Genomic DNA, 16368 nt, shown 5'->3' with positions numbered 1-16368 from the left:
AACTACACCACTAACCTAGATCAATACCATAAATTATAATTTCAAACCAAAATAAAAAGTTAATACACTCAAAAATATCACCCAATCCAAATAAAATACAAAATAAAATTAAGGAAGACAAAATTATATATGAATTAAAAAAAAATCGTACCGTTACGTAAAAAAGCAGCCAAGTTAAAATTAACCCCAAAGCGAAGAGAACCTACAAGGTATGACACATTTATTCGCAAGCTTAATGTATTAAAATCACTGCAATCCCAAAATACCCTCACCCATTTCATTTACCCGTCCATGGGGCTCAATTGCCGCCTCACACTTTTAATCCACAAATCCCTTATCCATTTTTCAAAAAACTTTTCAACATGGCAATCTGAGCTCATTGCCATGTACACGACTGGCAGGACGAACCCAATCCACCAAAAATCTCAGAATCAGCTCCCAACGGATTAAATCAACTTCAATGCAGTTAGACCCTTAAACTTCTTTAATTCGAAGTGATTCTCAGAACCAGTCTTCTACAATTCCACCCTCATTCATTATTACATTTTTTTGTTATTTTATCCAGTACAAGTCCAATTCTTCTCCAATTCCGCCCTCATATTAATTCTTCTTCCACTTGCAGCTCTGCAATCTTGTAAGTGAATATTCTTCATCATTCTCTACCGTATCTCTGTTGGGTGCTTTAAGATATTTTCTGTTTGGGATAGAATATCGCAATTTTCACATATAGGAGCTTGTATGTATATGCAATTTTAACCTAATAAGAACAGCTGTTCGCTTGTCATTGGCCTGCCAGTCATGAATTTTCTGCTATCAATAAACAGTTTTTTATGTTGTAGTTTTCTTTCTTTCATTTTTACTTCCAGTTCGATCATGTGGGAAATAGTTCTTGCCGCTGTTTAGGCAGCTTTTTCTGTTATTATGACAAGACACATTTCATTTCAATGTACCCATCATCATGCAAATCACACACATATTTGCTGTCATAACATAGTTCCTGAAATCTTGAATAGAGACAATCAATCAAAATTTGGAGAATTTATCTTAAATCTAGGAACTCATATAATCAATCATTTAATCTAGTTATATAGTTTGATAGGTCTTACAGACCATTGTAGCCCAAAGATTTTTGAAAGTGTATATCGTCTTTATTTGGACGGCCAGTTCTACAACAAAAGGAAATAAAACCATTCAAATTATAACGTGATACTTTATCTTTTATGATTCCATTTGATACATGTTCTAATTTAGTTTTTTATTACATATGAAATTGGGCATCCACACATTTTTGTTGCGGTGCTCCCATATGTTCCTTGTGTACGAAATTAACAACTTCGAGTGTTTTGTCTACAAAGGGTATGTTGATTGAATTCCTATTCTTAGGTTTCCTAATCTACATCATAGAACAATTTCGAGCATTTTTTCTCTGTGTGAAATTCTGTTTGAATTCTTGTCCATAAATTTCCTATTCTAGAATGATTGTTTTTGAGCATATTGTCTACACATGGTTTCTGATTTAATTCTTGTCGTTTTTTATATTTATAAGATTTATGTCCCAGGTTGTTGGATATTCCTAAACTTTTTTTCCCCTTAATTTTACATTATTTTGATACACTCATAGATTTCCTGTTCAACATAGTCTGTAGCTATTATAATGTATTTGCTTGTGCAATGAATTTCATGTTGTTTTAGATTTATTGATTTAGAAGATTTGGGTTTTAGGTATCCAAGAATTTATCCTCAAGTTACCGTTAACTGCTAAAGTGTGAAATTCAAATCACATTATTGGACAACTTAATGTTTCATGAAGTCAATTGGCGATGGTTTTCACGGGTAGATTCATATATATTTTTTCTTGGGATTGTGAATACTGAATGTATACTTTTTTTTTCTAGTGCAAGAATGGCAGCTCAAATGCTAGCAGGAGCCTTCTTGAGAGGGGAGCATGGAGCAACACCTTGTGCTTCACATCAAATTCATATCCAAAGTTCTTCAGTTGGGCCTTGCTCAACTTCTGCGCTTCCATCCCCGTTCAGTTCGTCTCCTCCATCAGTTCATTACCATGGTCTCTGTTCTCATTCACATTCACCAGGAGAATTGTGCTGCTCTTTTTCAAACAGAAAGGGCAGGATATCGAGCTGGGAGGGTGGAACTGCTCCTTCCAGGGGCTGCAGGGATGTTAAAGCAACTGCTGTGGCATCTTTAGGTGGCCTGCTTGGTGGATTGTTTAAAGGAAATGACATGGCAGAGACAACCAGACAACAGTATGCTGGAGCTGTGGCTGCTGTGAATGCTTTGGAAGAAAAAATGTCACAATTATCGGACGATGAATTGAGGGGCAAAACTGTAGAGTTCAAACAACGAATAACCAAGGGAGAATCATTGGACTCACTTCTACCGGTATGCACGTGTTGAATATTCTTTTGCCACTGCTTTTTCCATTATTTTTATTCATGACAAAGGTTAAAACAGAAGCTTCGATGTTAACAAGGTTATACAAACTCATATTCATGCTAAGCGCTGAAATATATATCCAACTTTGGCATCATTACTATTTTGTGTTTGTCTAGTAAATAACTTCTATAGGATCTGATTTTGCCATAACGAATATTACATGTTGTCCAGGCCAAACAAAGTTCTTGTTTTGTCTATATGCTCAAGACTATCCTAGTGCATAATAAAAGCCTAAATTGGTTCTTGTATAAGTTTAAATATCAATATGCAAATTTGGTAAATCTTGAAACATTATGAGTATATCTGGGTAGCAGTAGTGCATGGAAGGGTTTTGTTTCAGCAGGGCTGTTAGTGTATATTTTTAACTATATGCTGATAATATTAATTGTGCTTGCATATAAGTTAAGAAGTTATAATTTTATCTTGTCCGTAATGTTAAAGTGTAAGCTTAACTCAGAGAATCTTCTATTTATGGACCTATCTTCCCAGTGCTATGCTCTTCGTTTTTTAATATAAAAATTATTGAGGATTTTGCTCTTGAATTAGGGGATGTCGTCTGTTAATAACAAACTCTTTCATACAATCCTCAGTTTTTAGAGTTGTGAGGAGTAATTGTATCGTGTGCAAGATAAGAGATTTGTGCAATTGTAATCTGTTTTGGAGATTTATTCAAGCATTTGGTGTAACCTTGTTAAAAAACTATTGTATTTCTTAGTGTGTGCATACTTTATCTCGTGAAATTGTTTTTCCTAGTTTAGATCTTGTTTTCATGCATTTTCAGAATTTCCCTTTTAATTTAATTTCACATCTAATCGTTTCAATACGGGCTTCTGCAGATGTGCTTAGGCCTCTAAGTGGAGGTGCCAATACTTTCTTCATCTTCAGTATCCATTTTCTTCTTCTGTCCTTCACTTCTTTAAGGTGGAGTTATTCTTGGATGTTTTCCTAGAGTTACCATTCGTTGCCACTCATTGTATAGTGACTTGAAACCTTGTGGTTGAATTTTGAAAATCACTCACATTATTAATGGTTTCCTATAGAAGTGCTTTATATATGGACTTCATATGAATCCCATTTCCGTGAGCAGGATTTGCAATTTCCTCCTTTGTGCTAGGGATTTCTTTATTATAATCTTTGGGTAAGAGGATGATCCATAAGGATGTAATGTCCCCTAATTGGGAATGCCCTAAATTTTCCCTACTTCTCAATTTCCAAGTAAGTGAGTTTAGAGTGTACCTTCACCTGATCGTAACCCTGCAAACAGATTAGAAATCATTTACAACAACAATTCCAATAAGCTGATTATAATAATTTAACATTAGTAAATCCATGGCAGAATTATCAATTCAATCATAAAGCATTAACCATATTTGGAAGGCTCAACCATAAGAGAGCATGGGAGAGTGACTTCGATGGGGTGTCTCGGATCCTCTACCCTATGCCCAAGAGCAGATATACCATCCATTGCAGCCTCATGTGGCCCGTGCCATCCATATGAGGTGGTCTGTCCAGTGAGGTGTCCACTTTTTGTTTCCCCTCATCTGGCCATTCTTCTTTCGCCATGCGATTGAGGTTCCCATTTTGGTCTGCCTCAAATTTCAATAATTAACCCATATAGGGCTTGGAGGGAAGACTTACAATAGGGTGCCCTAACTCGACCTTGGGCCCAAGGTCAGGATCTTATCCTCCTTGGCCTCATGTGGTTTTTAACCGACGGTCCTTAACCATCATCATGAGGTGGTCTCGTGGTCCTTAACCATCTTTACGAGGTGCCATACCCAGTGAGGAGTCTTTCACCATTCACCTTCATTGCTCTTCCTGTCCTTCCCTAGTATGGTTGATTATTGTAGGTTTTATTAAACTATCAGATGCATAGATATGGATAATATTCATTAACATATAATTGCTGTAAGCATATAAGCATAACGAGGATTGAAATCTGCACATAGTTTTGGGCATTAACATATGTATACATCCATTTCTATACATATATATAAGTAGTCTGATTATGCCTCGTACCAAAGTGCCGTAGATGCTGTTATACAGTCATATTTTTGCTTGTATGATTACTCTGATGTTCGATGCCCTTTTGCCTTGGTGCTGGAGGGTTTTCTTATACCCCTTGCTTGCCATCATAGGGTCATGTCCCCTCACCATGGGTTGTATTGCCCAAGAAAGATGTGTCTCTTGGATTGCCACCCCCCCTCAGCATTTGTGAAGATTAAACAAATATAATTTCTCTAATTATGGTTCTACTTATTGTTGCCGGGAATAATCATTATATGTGGTCGTATTATGTTATGTTATGTTATTGTGTGTAATAATGGGTTACGGCAGTTAGTTAGTCGTCCCGAAGGGGCAGTTGGACGTGACGGTTGGTCGCACCCCTTTGGGTATTATATATTGCATACCTTTTGTTCGAAGTAGCGTCATGATAGTCGTATCTGATGTGATGTTGTAAGCACTTGATATATGAACTGTTGAATTAATACAAAAGCTGGTTCTTAATATATCTCCATTATATTCTGTGCATTTACTTTCTGCATTTAAGGTTTACCTGTATGCGGCAAACATTTGGCGCCATTGCCTATACATACTCAGGAAAGGAAGGAGCGGATGGCGCATGGACACGATGGGCCTACCTGTTGGTGAGATAAACCCAGAGGTCGATGACGCGCAAATAGAGCTCTACCACGGAGAATACACTGCAACGAGGGAATTCTCAATCCTCCTTCAGGTGGCCATTGAGACCTACGCCCGAAGAGAGGCCACGGAGGCTGAAGTCCCAACAAGTGCCGTGTGGACCGCATTGGAAGTTAGCCCCGCAGTAAATCAGTTGATGAACCACCTCCCCCGGTTGCTTGCATAGACATCACTGGCACAACGAAGTCGCTTGGAGGAGATTGCCCGTGAGGAGTGACGCCAACAAGTCCTCCAACAGTACGCAGAAAACAGTCGTGGCTGGGAGGCTGAGCGTGATGGCACGAGGCCAAGGGGAAATTGAACTCTGAACCCCCAGGAGGAATAAAGAACATTCTATATTATAATAATGGTGTCGTATTATTGACACAAATTGTATCTGACTGGATGAATTAATAAAGAAGTGTTCTATTTTCATGTGTTGTTGCTATTATGCCCAACCTATTAAACAAAGATAGAAATAAGAAAGCACAAACGGAGGAGTGGGAGGCCGCACAGAGGGCCTTGATTCTGGAACAACAAGTAGAACATAGACGGAGGCTGAGGCAACTTGCCGAAGGACGACCTGCCGAAGGGTTGCCTGAAGGGAACCAAGGAGGTGTCACGGAGGGTGCAGAAGCCGAGGAAAATTTCTACGCGTCGCCAGAACACCGTAGGGTGAGAAGCCACGAAGAGTTTTTGGAGGAAACAAGGCTACGAAGGAATCTAGTCGAAGAGACCCGGGATCAGTTCAGGAACTTATCCCTTATGTTGCGCAGTGAGGACCACCGAAGGGAGCCGGACGTGGGTGAGAACGGAGGTGAGGGCAACCGTACGACCGTAGGTGCTGAGGAGCCGCAGACACATGGTAGACAAAACACTGTACCCCCAGTCACTCAAGCAGGAAACACCACCGGCGCCAGAGGGAGTGGCGCGGGTGCACGACAGACACAGCCACAACCACCTTCGGGGACACGACCCCCATCAATGGCCAGTAAATAGAAGTTGTCGAAGTTCAACGGCGACGGGAAGGAAGATCCCGTCTGCCATTGCCGCACTTGCGAAACCATATGGTCAGCGAACGATGTTACCGACCAGGACGAATGGGTAACACAATTTCCAGCAACCTTAAGGGGAGTGGCCATCGACTGGTACTCAGATACGGATAAGGCCAAAGTGGGCACGTGGCCCGACCTGAAGAAGGAGTTCGGGATAGAGTTCCGCCTTCTCAGAGACGACAATGAAATAGTAGCCGAAATCTATGGCACAAAGCAAAACAAGAACGAGACTGTCCGAGCCTATAGTCGGCAGCTCAAGGAACTGTTGGGGAAAATGGAGAGTCAACCAGTGGATGGGTTGAAAAAGAGATGGTTCGTGGAGGGACTGAAACACTCCCTTCGGAAGAAGATGAAAATTGTTCCACCAACCTCGTACGAAGATGCATATAATAGAGTGATGGATCTCGAGAGCGAGACCAAGACATCCAAGAAAAAAAAGGAGGATAGCTCGTCCGAGGATGATGACTCTTCCGAGGGAAGTAGCAGCGATGGCGAGGCTGGCAAAAAGGTGCAAGCGCTCCAGAAAGACATGGAGCGAATGAGGAGAGAATTTAAAACAATGAGAAGCACGGGTCGGACCAAAGGGGATGTATGGTGCACGGAGTGCAAAGAGGAAGGACATACGAAGGGTACTTGCCCGAAGAAGGCCTTTTGCGAGATTTGCCAAGTGATGGGACACTCCATCAAGGAGTGTCCATACAACATGAAGACCCGAAGTACGCAAATGAACCAAGTGCTGCTCACTGAGCAGGCCACAACATCCGCACCAGCGAGTACGGCTCAGCAAACCAACACAACGACATCATTTGGAGGTTACCGGGACAACAGACGCGGCGGCGGAAGGAATAACAACAATAACAATAACAGAAGCCGTATCCAATATGACGCCAAGGGTCGGCCAATGATCCAGTGTAGGGCCTGCAATCAGTGGGGGCACTTCGCCCGGGATTGCACGAAGGAAGCCACCCTTTAGCACCTCTGCCGATGGTGTGGGCCAGGCGACCATGAGGACACAAATTGCCCGAAGCTAGGTGTAAACCTTCTGAACATAGAACCTACGAAGACAAAAGTGTTGGTAGTCACAAGGGCACAGGCCAAAAAGGTTGTATACCCAGATCCCCACACGGAAACCGAGAGAGTGCGGGAAGCAAGAGACGAGATCACAAAGGAACTGGCCGCACAAGGACAAAACAGCCACGAGGCCACAAGCCCGTCACGGACGAGGGGAGAAGAGAGAATCTTACGGCAAATATTGCAAATGGAGGTACCCGTGAGGATTCAAGAACTCCTTGAGACCATGGCGTAGTTGAAAACGACTATCTTAAACTCCGTACCCACACAAGTGAAAATGAGGGAGGTTGTAAGCCCCATGGTCGACCTCGTGTTGAGGGAGGTCGTAAGCCCCATGGTCGACCCCATGTTGTTAGTAGTCAATAGCGGACGCCAACCGACCGTGGTAGAAATGGGCATCCTGGGGACTACCCTGACGGACACTATTGTGGATGGAGGGTTAGGGTAAATGTGCTCCCAGAAGCGACATGGAAAAAACTAGGAAAGCCTACGTTGTGGCCCCCCACGTTCAACCTGCTAGGGGCTGATCCACACAGGATTAAACCCATTGGTACCCTCATGGGCCAGCGAGTGATGATTGGCACGCAGCCATTCGTGCCAGATTTTGTAGTGATTCCACTGAAGCAGAAAGAGTATGATGCCATTCTTGGGCGTGGGTGGCTCATTGCAGCAAAAGCGGACCATAACTGGAAGCGGAATACTCTTTCCTTGGAAAACGTGGGGAGGAAGTACGTGATTGATCTCCGTATGCAGATGGTGAGTGAGGAGTTAGCATCCTCCTCCAACTCGGAATCTGAGGGAGACCAGTTGGGGGAGGGTGGAGACGGACGCGGCATGGAGCACAGTGACGAAGGGGTGTTAGAACTGGAAGCATGCTCGGGGGATGACGAGGACTCCTTGAATGGCCTCTTCCACTGGCAAATGGGAGATTATGAATTATTTACACCCTCGTGCAATGTATTGAGCATCAAGGAAGAACCAGATATATTTCCCCCAGAGTATGGAGAGTACAAGGAAGGGGAGGCCTCGGTGAATGAGACGCCGGCACACCAGTTCCCGAAGGGGGAGCCTATTAAATATCAAGAAGCCAATTTGAAGGAGACAAATCTTGGGGGGAGGAGTGACCCCAAGATCATCCTTGTTGGAGATGACTGGAATCTAGTGTTGAAGGCCGCAACCTTCAAAATTTTCCTTGAATAGAAGGATGTTTTTGCATGGACATACAAGGCCCTGAAGGGCGTACCCCAAAGCTATGTGTACACCACATAGCGTTGGTACCGGGAGCCCAACCGGTAAGGAAGCGACCTTACCGTATGAACAAAAATTGTGCTGCACGGGTGAATGACGAAATTGAGCGAATGTTGGAAGCTGGCATAATCTTCAAAGTGCAGACAAGCGAATGGGTGTCTCCCATTGTGATTTCCCTCAAGAAAGAGGCCAATCAGATCCGTATCTGTGTAGACTTCCGGTGTCTGAACGTTGTCACTATTAAAGATCCGTTTCCCATACCCTTCACCGACAGCATCCTGGAGGAAGTGGCTGGACACGAAATCTATTCCTTCATGGATGGGTTCTCTGGGTACAACCAGATATCCATCGTGGAGGAAGATAAGTTGAAAACGACCTTCGTGGTGGAGGATGGTGTGTATGCATACAACCGAATGCCCTTCGGTCTATGTAATGCACCCGCGACCTTTCAATGCATCATCTTGCACATCTTCGACAAGATATCCGTGGGGAACTTCAAAGCCTTCCTGGACGATTGGTCTATTTACAGCGGACAGGACATCCACCTAAAAACCCTCGGGGAGTGCCTAGAGAGATGTCGAAGGGCACGGTTGGCCCTTAATCCAAAGAAATTTAGATTCATGGTACCACAGGGAAGATTGCTTGGACACATTGTGTGTAAAGAAGGATTGAAAACGGACTCGGACAAGATTCGTGTCATAATAGAAATGGAACCTCCTACGGACGTCACTTGGATAAAGTTCTTCCTTGGTCATGTAGGGTACTACAGGAGGTTCATCAAGAACTTTGCTGAGGTGTCCCACTCGTTGGATACTTTGACACGGAAAGGGGAGCCATACATCTGGACAAAGCCACAGAGCAATGCATTTGAAGAGCTGAAGACGAGATTGATGGGAGCACCCATACTGGCATACCCGAACTGGGATAAGGAATTCCACGTCCACGTGGATGCCTCAAATTATGCCATCGAGGCTACATTAGCCCAGGTAGGAGGACACGGGTTGGACCATCCCGTTTATTTTGCGAGCATATTGCTCTCGAAGGCGGAAAAGAACTACAGTACCATAGAACGCGAAGCCCTCGACATGATCTATGCCGTACAAAAATTTTGTCATTACCTACTCGCTACACCATTCACATTTTACGTAGACCACTAGGCACTCATGTACTTGGTAAACAAGCCTATTATCCAAGGGAGGATAAGCCGTTGGCTATTGCTACTATAGGAGTTCACATTTACAATTGTGGTAAGACCGGGGTGAAGCCATGTCATAGCCGATCAGCTGTCCCGGATTAAGTCGGGGGAACCTATGGAGGGAGTAAACGATGATTTCCCGGATGTGCACTTGTTCCAAATAGCTGTACTCCCTTCATGGTACAAGAAGATTGGAGAGTACTTGTCGATGTCCCGATTCCCGGAGGATATGCCCCCAGGGGAACGGAGGAAGCTAGTACTAAGAAGCAGGACCTTTTCACTAATCAATGGCTTACTCTACAAAATGGGGCTAGACCAGGTACTAAGGCGTTGTGTCATGGAGGAAGAAGTCCCCAGTGTATTGAGGGAGGCACACAAAGGACCAACAGACGGGCATATGGGCCCAGACACTATGGTCCGCAAGGTGCTTCTGGCAGGATTGTGGTTGCCAACCGTACATCACGACGCCAGGGAGTGGGTCGTGGGGTGCGACACTTGCCAACGGCGGGCAAACCCTTGAAGCAGGACTTCATGCCCCTCAACCCTTCGCACGCACAGGAACTCTTTGAACAATGGGGACTCGACTTTGTAGGGCCTCTTAAGGCTAGCCGCACACGACGGTGTCGTTACATTGTGGTCGCGACAGAATACTTGACTAAGTGGGTGGAGGCGAGGGCTCTTCCAGATAACTCCGCAGTAAGCACGGCTAAATTTATCTGTGAACAAATCATTACGCGATATGTTATACCTATTCAGTTGACCAGTGATCGAGGGGGCCACTTTGTGAACCATGTCATATGGTTGTTGACCACAGAGTTTAAGATTTTTCACTCATTATTGAGCCCGTATTACCCATGGGCGAATGAGCAAGCAGAGGCCATGAACAAAATATTGGTGTCAATAATCTACAAGTCCTACGGAGTAGAAAAGGAAGACTGGGAAGAGAAGTTACCCTCCGTATTATGGGCCTACAGAATGACTTACAAGGTGACCACCGGTCAAACTCCATTTCAACTGATGTACGATCAGGAAGCTGTGGTGCCTATCGAATTTATGGTACCGAGTCTTCGAATAGCAATTGAAAATAGACTCGGAGACATGGAAAGCCTGCAAGAGAGGCTTTACAACTTGAACAAACTAGATGAGCGTCGAATGGTGGCGCAATGGGCCACGGAGGCCGCACAAGCCAGAAGGAAAGTATGGCACGACAAGCATTTAAAACGGGTAAAATTCACCTCGGGACAGTTGGTTTTGAAATACAACGGGAAAAACGAGATCAAACCAGGGAAGTTTAAGGTGAGATGGCTAGGACCCTTCCGACTTCGCAAAGTCGGGGCCAACAGGGCCATCCAGATGGCAACGTTGGACGGGAAGCAAGTGCTCGAGGCTGTGAACGGCTCCAAATTGAAATCGTACCGCGAACGACAAAATTATATATGAAAAAAAAAAGAAAAAGAAAAAATATAAATGAAAAAAAAAAAGAAAAAAAAAAGAACCACGGCAAAATCACTATATGGTGGGACCACCGAACGGTGGAACCATCGTGTGGTGGAAACCGCCGCAAGGCATAAAGGCACCACACAAAGCACACAACCGCATAAAAAAAACATGCAGCCTCGGCCTAGCCCACACACGCAACCCGCCCAACAACGCAGCGCAGGCACATGCAAGCACATGCTGCCGTAGGCAGCCATACACAGTCGCACGCAGCCGCACACACAGCCAAAGGTGACTGGATTTTCAGCGTATCCGTAACACTTGCCGCAAGAAAGGGGAAGTGGTGTAACGGTTTTACAGGTATACATATCTCAGCCGACAGATTAAGGAGGCAACCTACAGGGAATGCATTCCGCGGGCAAACGGCATTGGCGAGCAAAGTTGCAGATAGACATGGACAAGGCTACGAGGGTTTTACCATCAGGCATTCGAATTGCAGGAGGCACCGATACAAGCACCAACAAATAGAAACAGAGGCCAAAGATAGCCACAGCCATAGGAAAGATTACAGCCGACAATATTGTGTTCGAGGGTGTGAATGGAGCCGAGTGTCGCAAGTGGTGGCACGAGAATGCTGCCGATCACGAGGTGAAGAAGAGTTTGCAGCGAGCAGGTGTTCATTGGGCTATTCAGATGCTAGTTTTTCCCATAAAGCAATTCGAGATACTGCTGCGCATGATGGTCGACGTATTCGACGCCACCTCCAGAACGAGCACGCTTGACTATGGCAACCATAGGTTGAGGGTTTCCTTCATAGTAGCAAATTTTACGAGGGTATTTGGCATACTAGGCCGCAATGGGAAGAAAGTGGAGTTGAAAGCAAAGAAAATGAATAAGGACACTAAGGAACACTGGGTGAAGATGGTCTCTCGCAACCTTACATCGGCTGAACTGGCTTCTGTGACCAGCGCCACAAAGAACAGGGGAATGAAAAAATCATCTGTAGCTGAAAGACCGTGGCGCTGTATCATGGATGTCATGAAGAGCAGACTTAACGGGTCCAGTCGCGCATCGGACATCGCCCTGCCGCAAATTGTTTGGATGAATGGACTTATGAATGGGGTGCAGTACGATTGGGCTACAATACTTGCCGACAGGATGTGTGAGTTCATGACTCTACACCACCGCACCTTCTATATGCTGCACTATGCCATTGGGTTGTTCTTGGAGGCCATGTGTTCCCAGTTGCCAGAGGCTGCAGTAGACATCAAACCGGCAGGTAGTTTAGCACCAGGGGAGCCGCCCATTTTTTATTGGCAACATTTGGATGTAGGACTGGCACCTACGGCAGGGGAGAAAAGGCGAAGGCAGGATGCATCCGAGTCCGAGGACTTTGATAGTGGGCGGGAAGAGACTTCGGAGGCCTCGAGTGATTTCGATGGAGATAGTGGGGCAAGCTTGGTCGAGGCGATACCAGCATCCACACCCCCACCCCAAGTCTTGTTCGCCATGCCCATGCTGACCACCTTAGCGCAATTGAGTTCGGATGGCATTGCGTCCATTTCGGCCTTCGGGGAGCTGAGGCCGCCGGTAGTAATGGGGCTGCCAGCAGGGACAGAGGAAGGGAGAACAGAGAGAGTTCTATCAGAAGAAGAAGGTGAATCCAGACCCGCAGGGAAAGTGCAAGGGCACGATCAGGCAGTGACAGGAGCAATAGGTGTGGGGATACTACACCCCCTCGAGGAAGACAGTTGGTTGAGTAGGGAGTTCGAGATGACACCCATGTCGCCTAGGCCGGTTACTACCATTTCTCCCTCACGGGATACCTCGTGCGTGGTGACCCTCGGGAGGACTTAGATAGTGAAGGTTCTCCCAGGGATGCGACACACTCGACGGAGGTGTAGGGCAGGGAGTTGGCATTGGAGCAGCTAGTAGAGGTCCCTGTGGACAGCCAATTGGGCAGAGTAGAGAGCCACAAGGAGAGCAGGCAGCCAGGCCGGGTAGACGTGGAGGTATACCTCCAAGAGATGGTGGGCCGTGGGTAGACTTACTTTCAGGAACTAGTACAGACTTATCTGTAGGAGGAAGTCCGCCGAGGGCAGGAGGTAATTGCTTCCCTTCAGTCAGAGGGCCTCGACAACACCGTTTAGGAGATGGAGCGGCTGCTCAGGTTTATGTGGGAGGGTTGTCCGCAGGCATTTGTTGCCTGTTTTGAGAGAGGTGGCTGGCCAGAAACTGAGACGACAGAGATGTTGGCTGCATGGGCAGTGAACACGCCACTAGTGGAGAATAGAGTGGAGTCTCTTGGGAGGCAGATTGAGCAAACCTTCAGGGAAGTGTATCACACTCTTCATGGGACGGAGTCCGTTTTGCAAGACATCTGACTGCGAGGGTGGCCGCAGAGAGAGCTCGGGAGGAGTTGGCCACCCAGATTAAGGCTGTGCAGAGGGACTTGGACCACCGGGAGGTCGCGTGGGAAGCCTAGAGGACTCAGTTTGCTGCCGAGAAGGCACGTTTAGCTGTCGAGTTGGAGGTAGCAAGAGCAGAGCAGGCGGCCCTGAGCACTAGTTTGGTACAGGTGCGCAATTGAGCATCGGAAGGTTGCTGAGCAGGACCTGCAGGTGCGGACACAACAGGTGTATGATTTGCGCGCACGACTGACACCAGCATCATCATCAGCCCTTCCACTTGCTGCTTCAGGGACGCCCCCTCTGCCCCCTTCTTCTTCTACTTGATTCTGTTTAGTGTATGACCATCATCTCTATTTTGTATCAAGTCGTCCGAAGACGACTTCTTTTCTTGGGGGGGATGATATTGCCAGGAATAATCATTATATGTGGTCGTATTATGTTATGTTATGTTATCGTGTGTAATAATGGGTTACGAAAGTTAGTTAGTCATCCCGAAGGGGCAGTTGGATGCGACGGTTGGTCGCACCCCTTTGGTTATTATATATTGCATACCTTTCCTTCGAAGTAGCGTCATGATAGTCGTATCTGATGTGATGTTGTAAGCACTTGATATATGGACTGTTGAATTAATACAGAAACTGGTTCTTAATATATTTCCATTATGTTCTGTGCATTTACTTTCTGCATTTAAGGTTTACCTGTATGCGGCAAACACTTATTACTCTCTTTTTTGCTTCCATATGGCTCTACTTCTTTTCCTTCGTACTGCCTGATTCGTTCTCCCTTGTACGGCTTAATTTCTTCCTTGCCGTGCAATCTAGTACCCTCCCTGTATGGCTTGATTTTTTTGTGTACGACCTTTCTTCTCTGATGTATGACCTAGTGAACTTGCTATCGTATGACCTTGTTATTTCCTTCCTGTATGGCTTTGGGTCCTTCCCTGCGTACGGTCCATGCAATCGACTGCTGTTCGATTTCTCTTTGTTCCTGTACAACTCCTTTCTGTACGACTTTTCTTTCTTCCTGCATAGGTTCACATCTTCCTCGCTCCCACATAGCCTGTTGTCATATGCTTTAAAGTTTTTTTGTCTGCACCGTATGCCGTGCAGCCGTACGATGCTCTTTGTATGATGCCACGCTGTATTTTCCTTTCGTCGTAGAGTGTGTTTCCTTGTACTCTTGTGTAATGTTCCCTTGCCAATGTACGACAATATGGAGAGCGTGTGGGTGTGATCGTACGGTGAAGGTGAGGGCGTATGGTGGAGGAATGACGTACGGTGGGCGTACAGTGGGGTGTACGGTGGAGGAATGGCGTACGGTGGAGGTATGGCGTACGGTGGGAGGTATGGCGTACGGTGGAGGAATGGCGTACGGTGGAGGTATGGCGTACGGTAGGCGTATGGTGGGTGTACGGTGGAGGAATGGCGTACGGTGGGAGGGAAGCTCCAGTGAATGTGCGGTGAAGGGTTGATCTTTTGTAAGCAATAAATTCTGAATGTATCGGATTAACAAATATGCAACTGGAGTGATAAACAAGGATGAGATTCAAGATTTGCCAAATCTGGAACGAGTACAAATAAACAAAGTAGGGTGAGGGGTGAATCTCACCGAAACTGCAAATACCAAATAGGGAGGGTCTTTTCCCTTCGAAATGGTGTATACCAGAACTCCAACAGGAATTCACACAGGAGAGAACAAAATATCAAAATTCGCATACCTACAACAATGACTAACATGGCCATATATATGGCCTCCGGGAAACTTCCCGAAGGGTTACAAACGGGTTGACACGACCAACCAAGACTTACCTAAACTAATTAAATAAAAGGGCCTGAAAGATTTGTTTATTAAATTTGGGGCCTTACAATAAAGTAATTAGATTTATTATTTAATTATATCGGGGACATCACAGTCCTCTCGGGCCAAAAATTGCTTGCCCTCAAGCAATTGCAGACTTGGATGCCCCAGAATTTGCTCGCCTTCCCAGGTGGCATCCTCGATGGGTAGATTCTTCTAGCGTACAAGGAACTCCTTGACTGTGCGTGTTCTCAACCTCTTTTCTTTGACATCGATGATCTCCGCCGGCTCCAGAATTAGTTTCCCTTCTTCGTTGATGGGTGGCAGATCCTTGGACACTGTGATGCGTTGCCCGACGACCTTCTTCAGACATGATACGTGGAAAACATTGTGAATCCGACTCCCCTCAGGAAGCTCCAACTCGTAGGCCACTTCACCTACTCTCCGAACCACCGTGTAGGGTCCATAGAAACGTGGCGTCAGCTTCTCCTTACCACTTGTCTTCAAGGAGGATTGTCTGTGTGGTTGAAGTCGGAGGTAAACCAAATCACCAACCTCAAAATTCTGCTCAATCTGGTGTCGGTTAGCATACATCTTTTGTTGGTTCTGAGTCCTCTGCAAGTTGTCTTGAGAGATGTCAGGATGTCTAAACTCTCCTGAAGCCAATCTTTGGCCATCGGTGCACGACTGTCTCCCAATGCCAGGTCAACAAATGCAAAAGGTTTATAACCGTACAGTGCTTTGAAAGGTGGCATGCCTATTGACATGTGAAAAGTGGTGTTGTAACAGTGTTCACCCAAATGTAACCAGCGAACCCAAGCCTTCTGTTGAGCTGAGACGTAGTTCCTGAGATAACCCTCTAGCCATTTGTTCACAATCTCGGTCTGTCCATCTGTCTGCGGATGGTAGCTCGTGCTGGGCGACAACTCGGTTCCTTCCAACCGAAATAACTCCATCCAGAAGGTACTCAGAAAACAGCTATCCCTGTCACTGACTATGTATGTAGGCGGAACACCTC

At 45.6% G+C, this 16368-nt stretch overlaps 1 protein-coding gene across 3 annotated transcripts in view; it reads left to right on the top strand.

The window, feature by feature from the left end:
* The first annotated feature begins 260 nt into the window (after window positions 1-260).
* Window positions 261-16368, top strand: part of LOC131044849 (protein translocase subunit SecA, chloroplastic) — a 169748-nt gene continuing 153640 nt past the window's right edge. The window contains exons 1-2 of one of the 3 annotated variants that reach the window (XM_059221447.1): window positions 261-634; window positions 1896-2400. In XM_059221447.1, coding sequence (XP_059077430.1) covers window positions 1903-2400 — 498 coding nt within the window. In that variant the 5' untranslated portion in view covers window positions 261-634; window positions 1896-1902. The remainder of the gene's footprint in view (window positions 635-1895; window positions 2401-16368) is intronic. The other 2 variants (XM_059221445.1, XM_059221443.1) reach the window with 2 other exon arrangements.

The sequence above is a fragment of the Cryptomeria japonica genome, chromosome 1 (genome assembly GCF_030272615.1).
Source record: "Cryptomeria japonica chromosome 1, Sugi_1.0, whole genome shotgun sequence".
Lineage (NCBI taxonomy): Eukaryota > Viridiplantae > Streptophyta > Pinopsida > Cupressales > Cupressaceae > Cryptomeria > Cryptomeria japonica.
The sequence above is the reverse complement of the archived record's forward strand: the minus strand, read 5'-3'. Positions and strand labels throughout refer to the sequence as shown.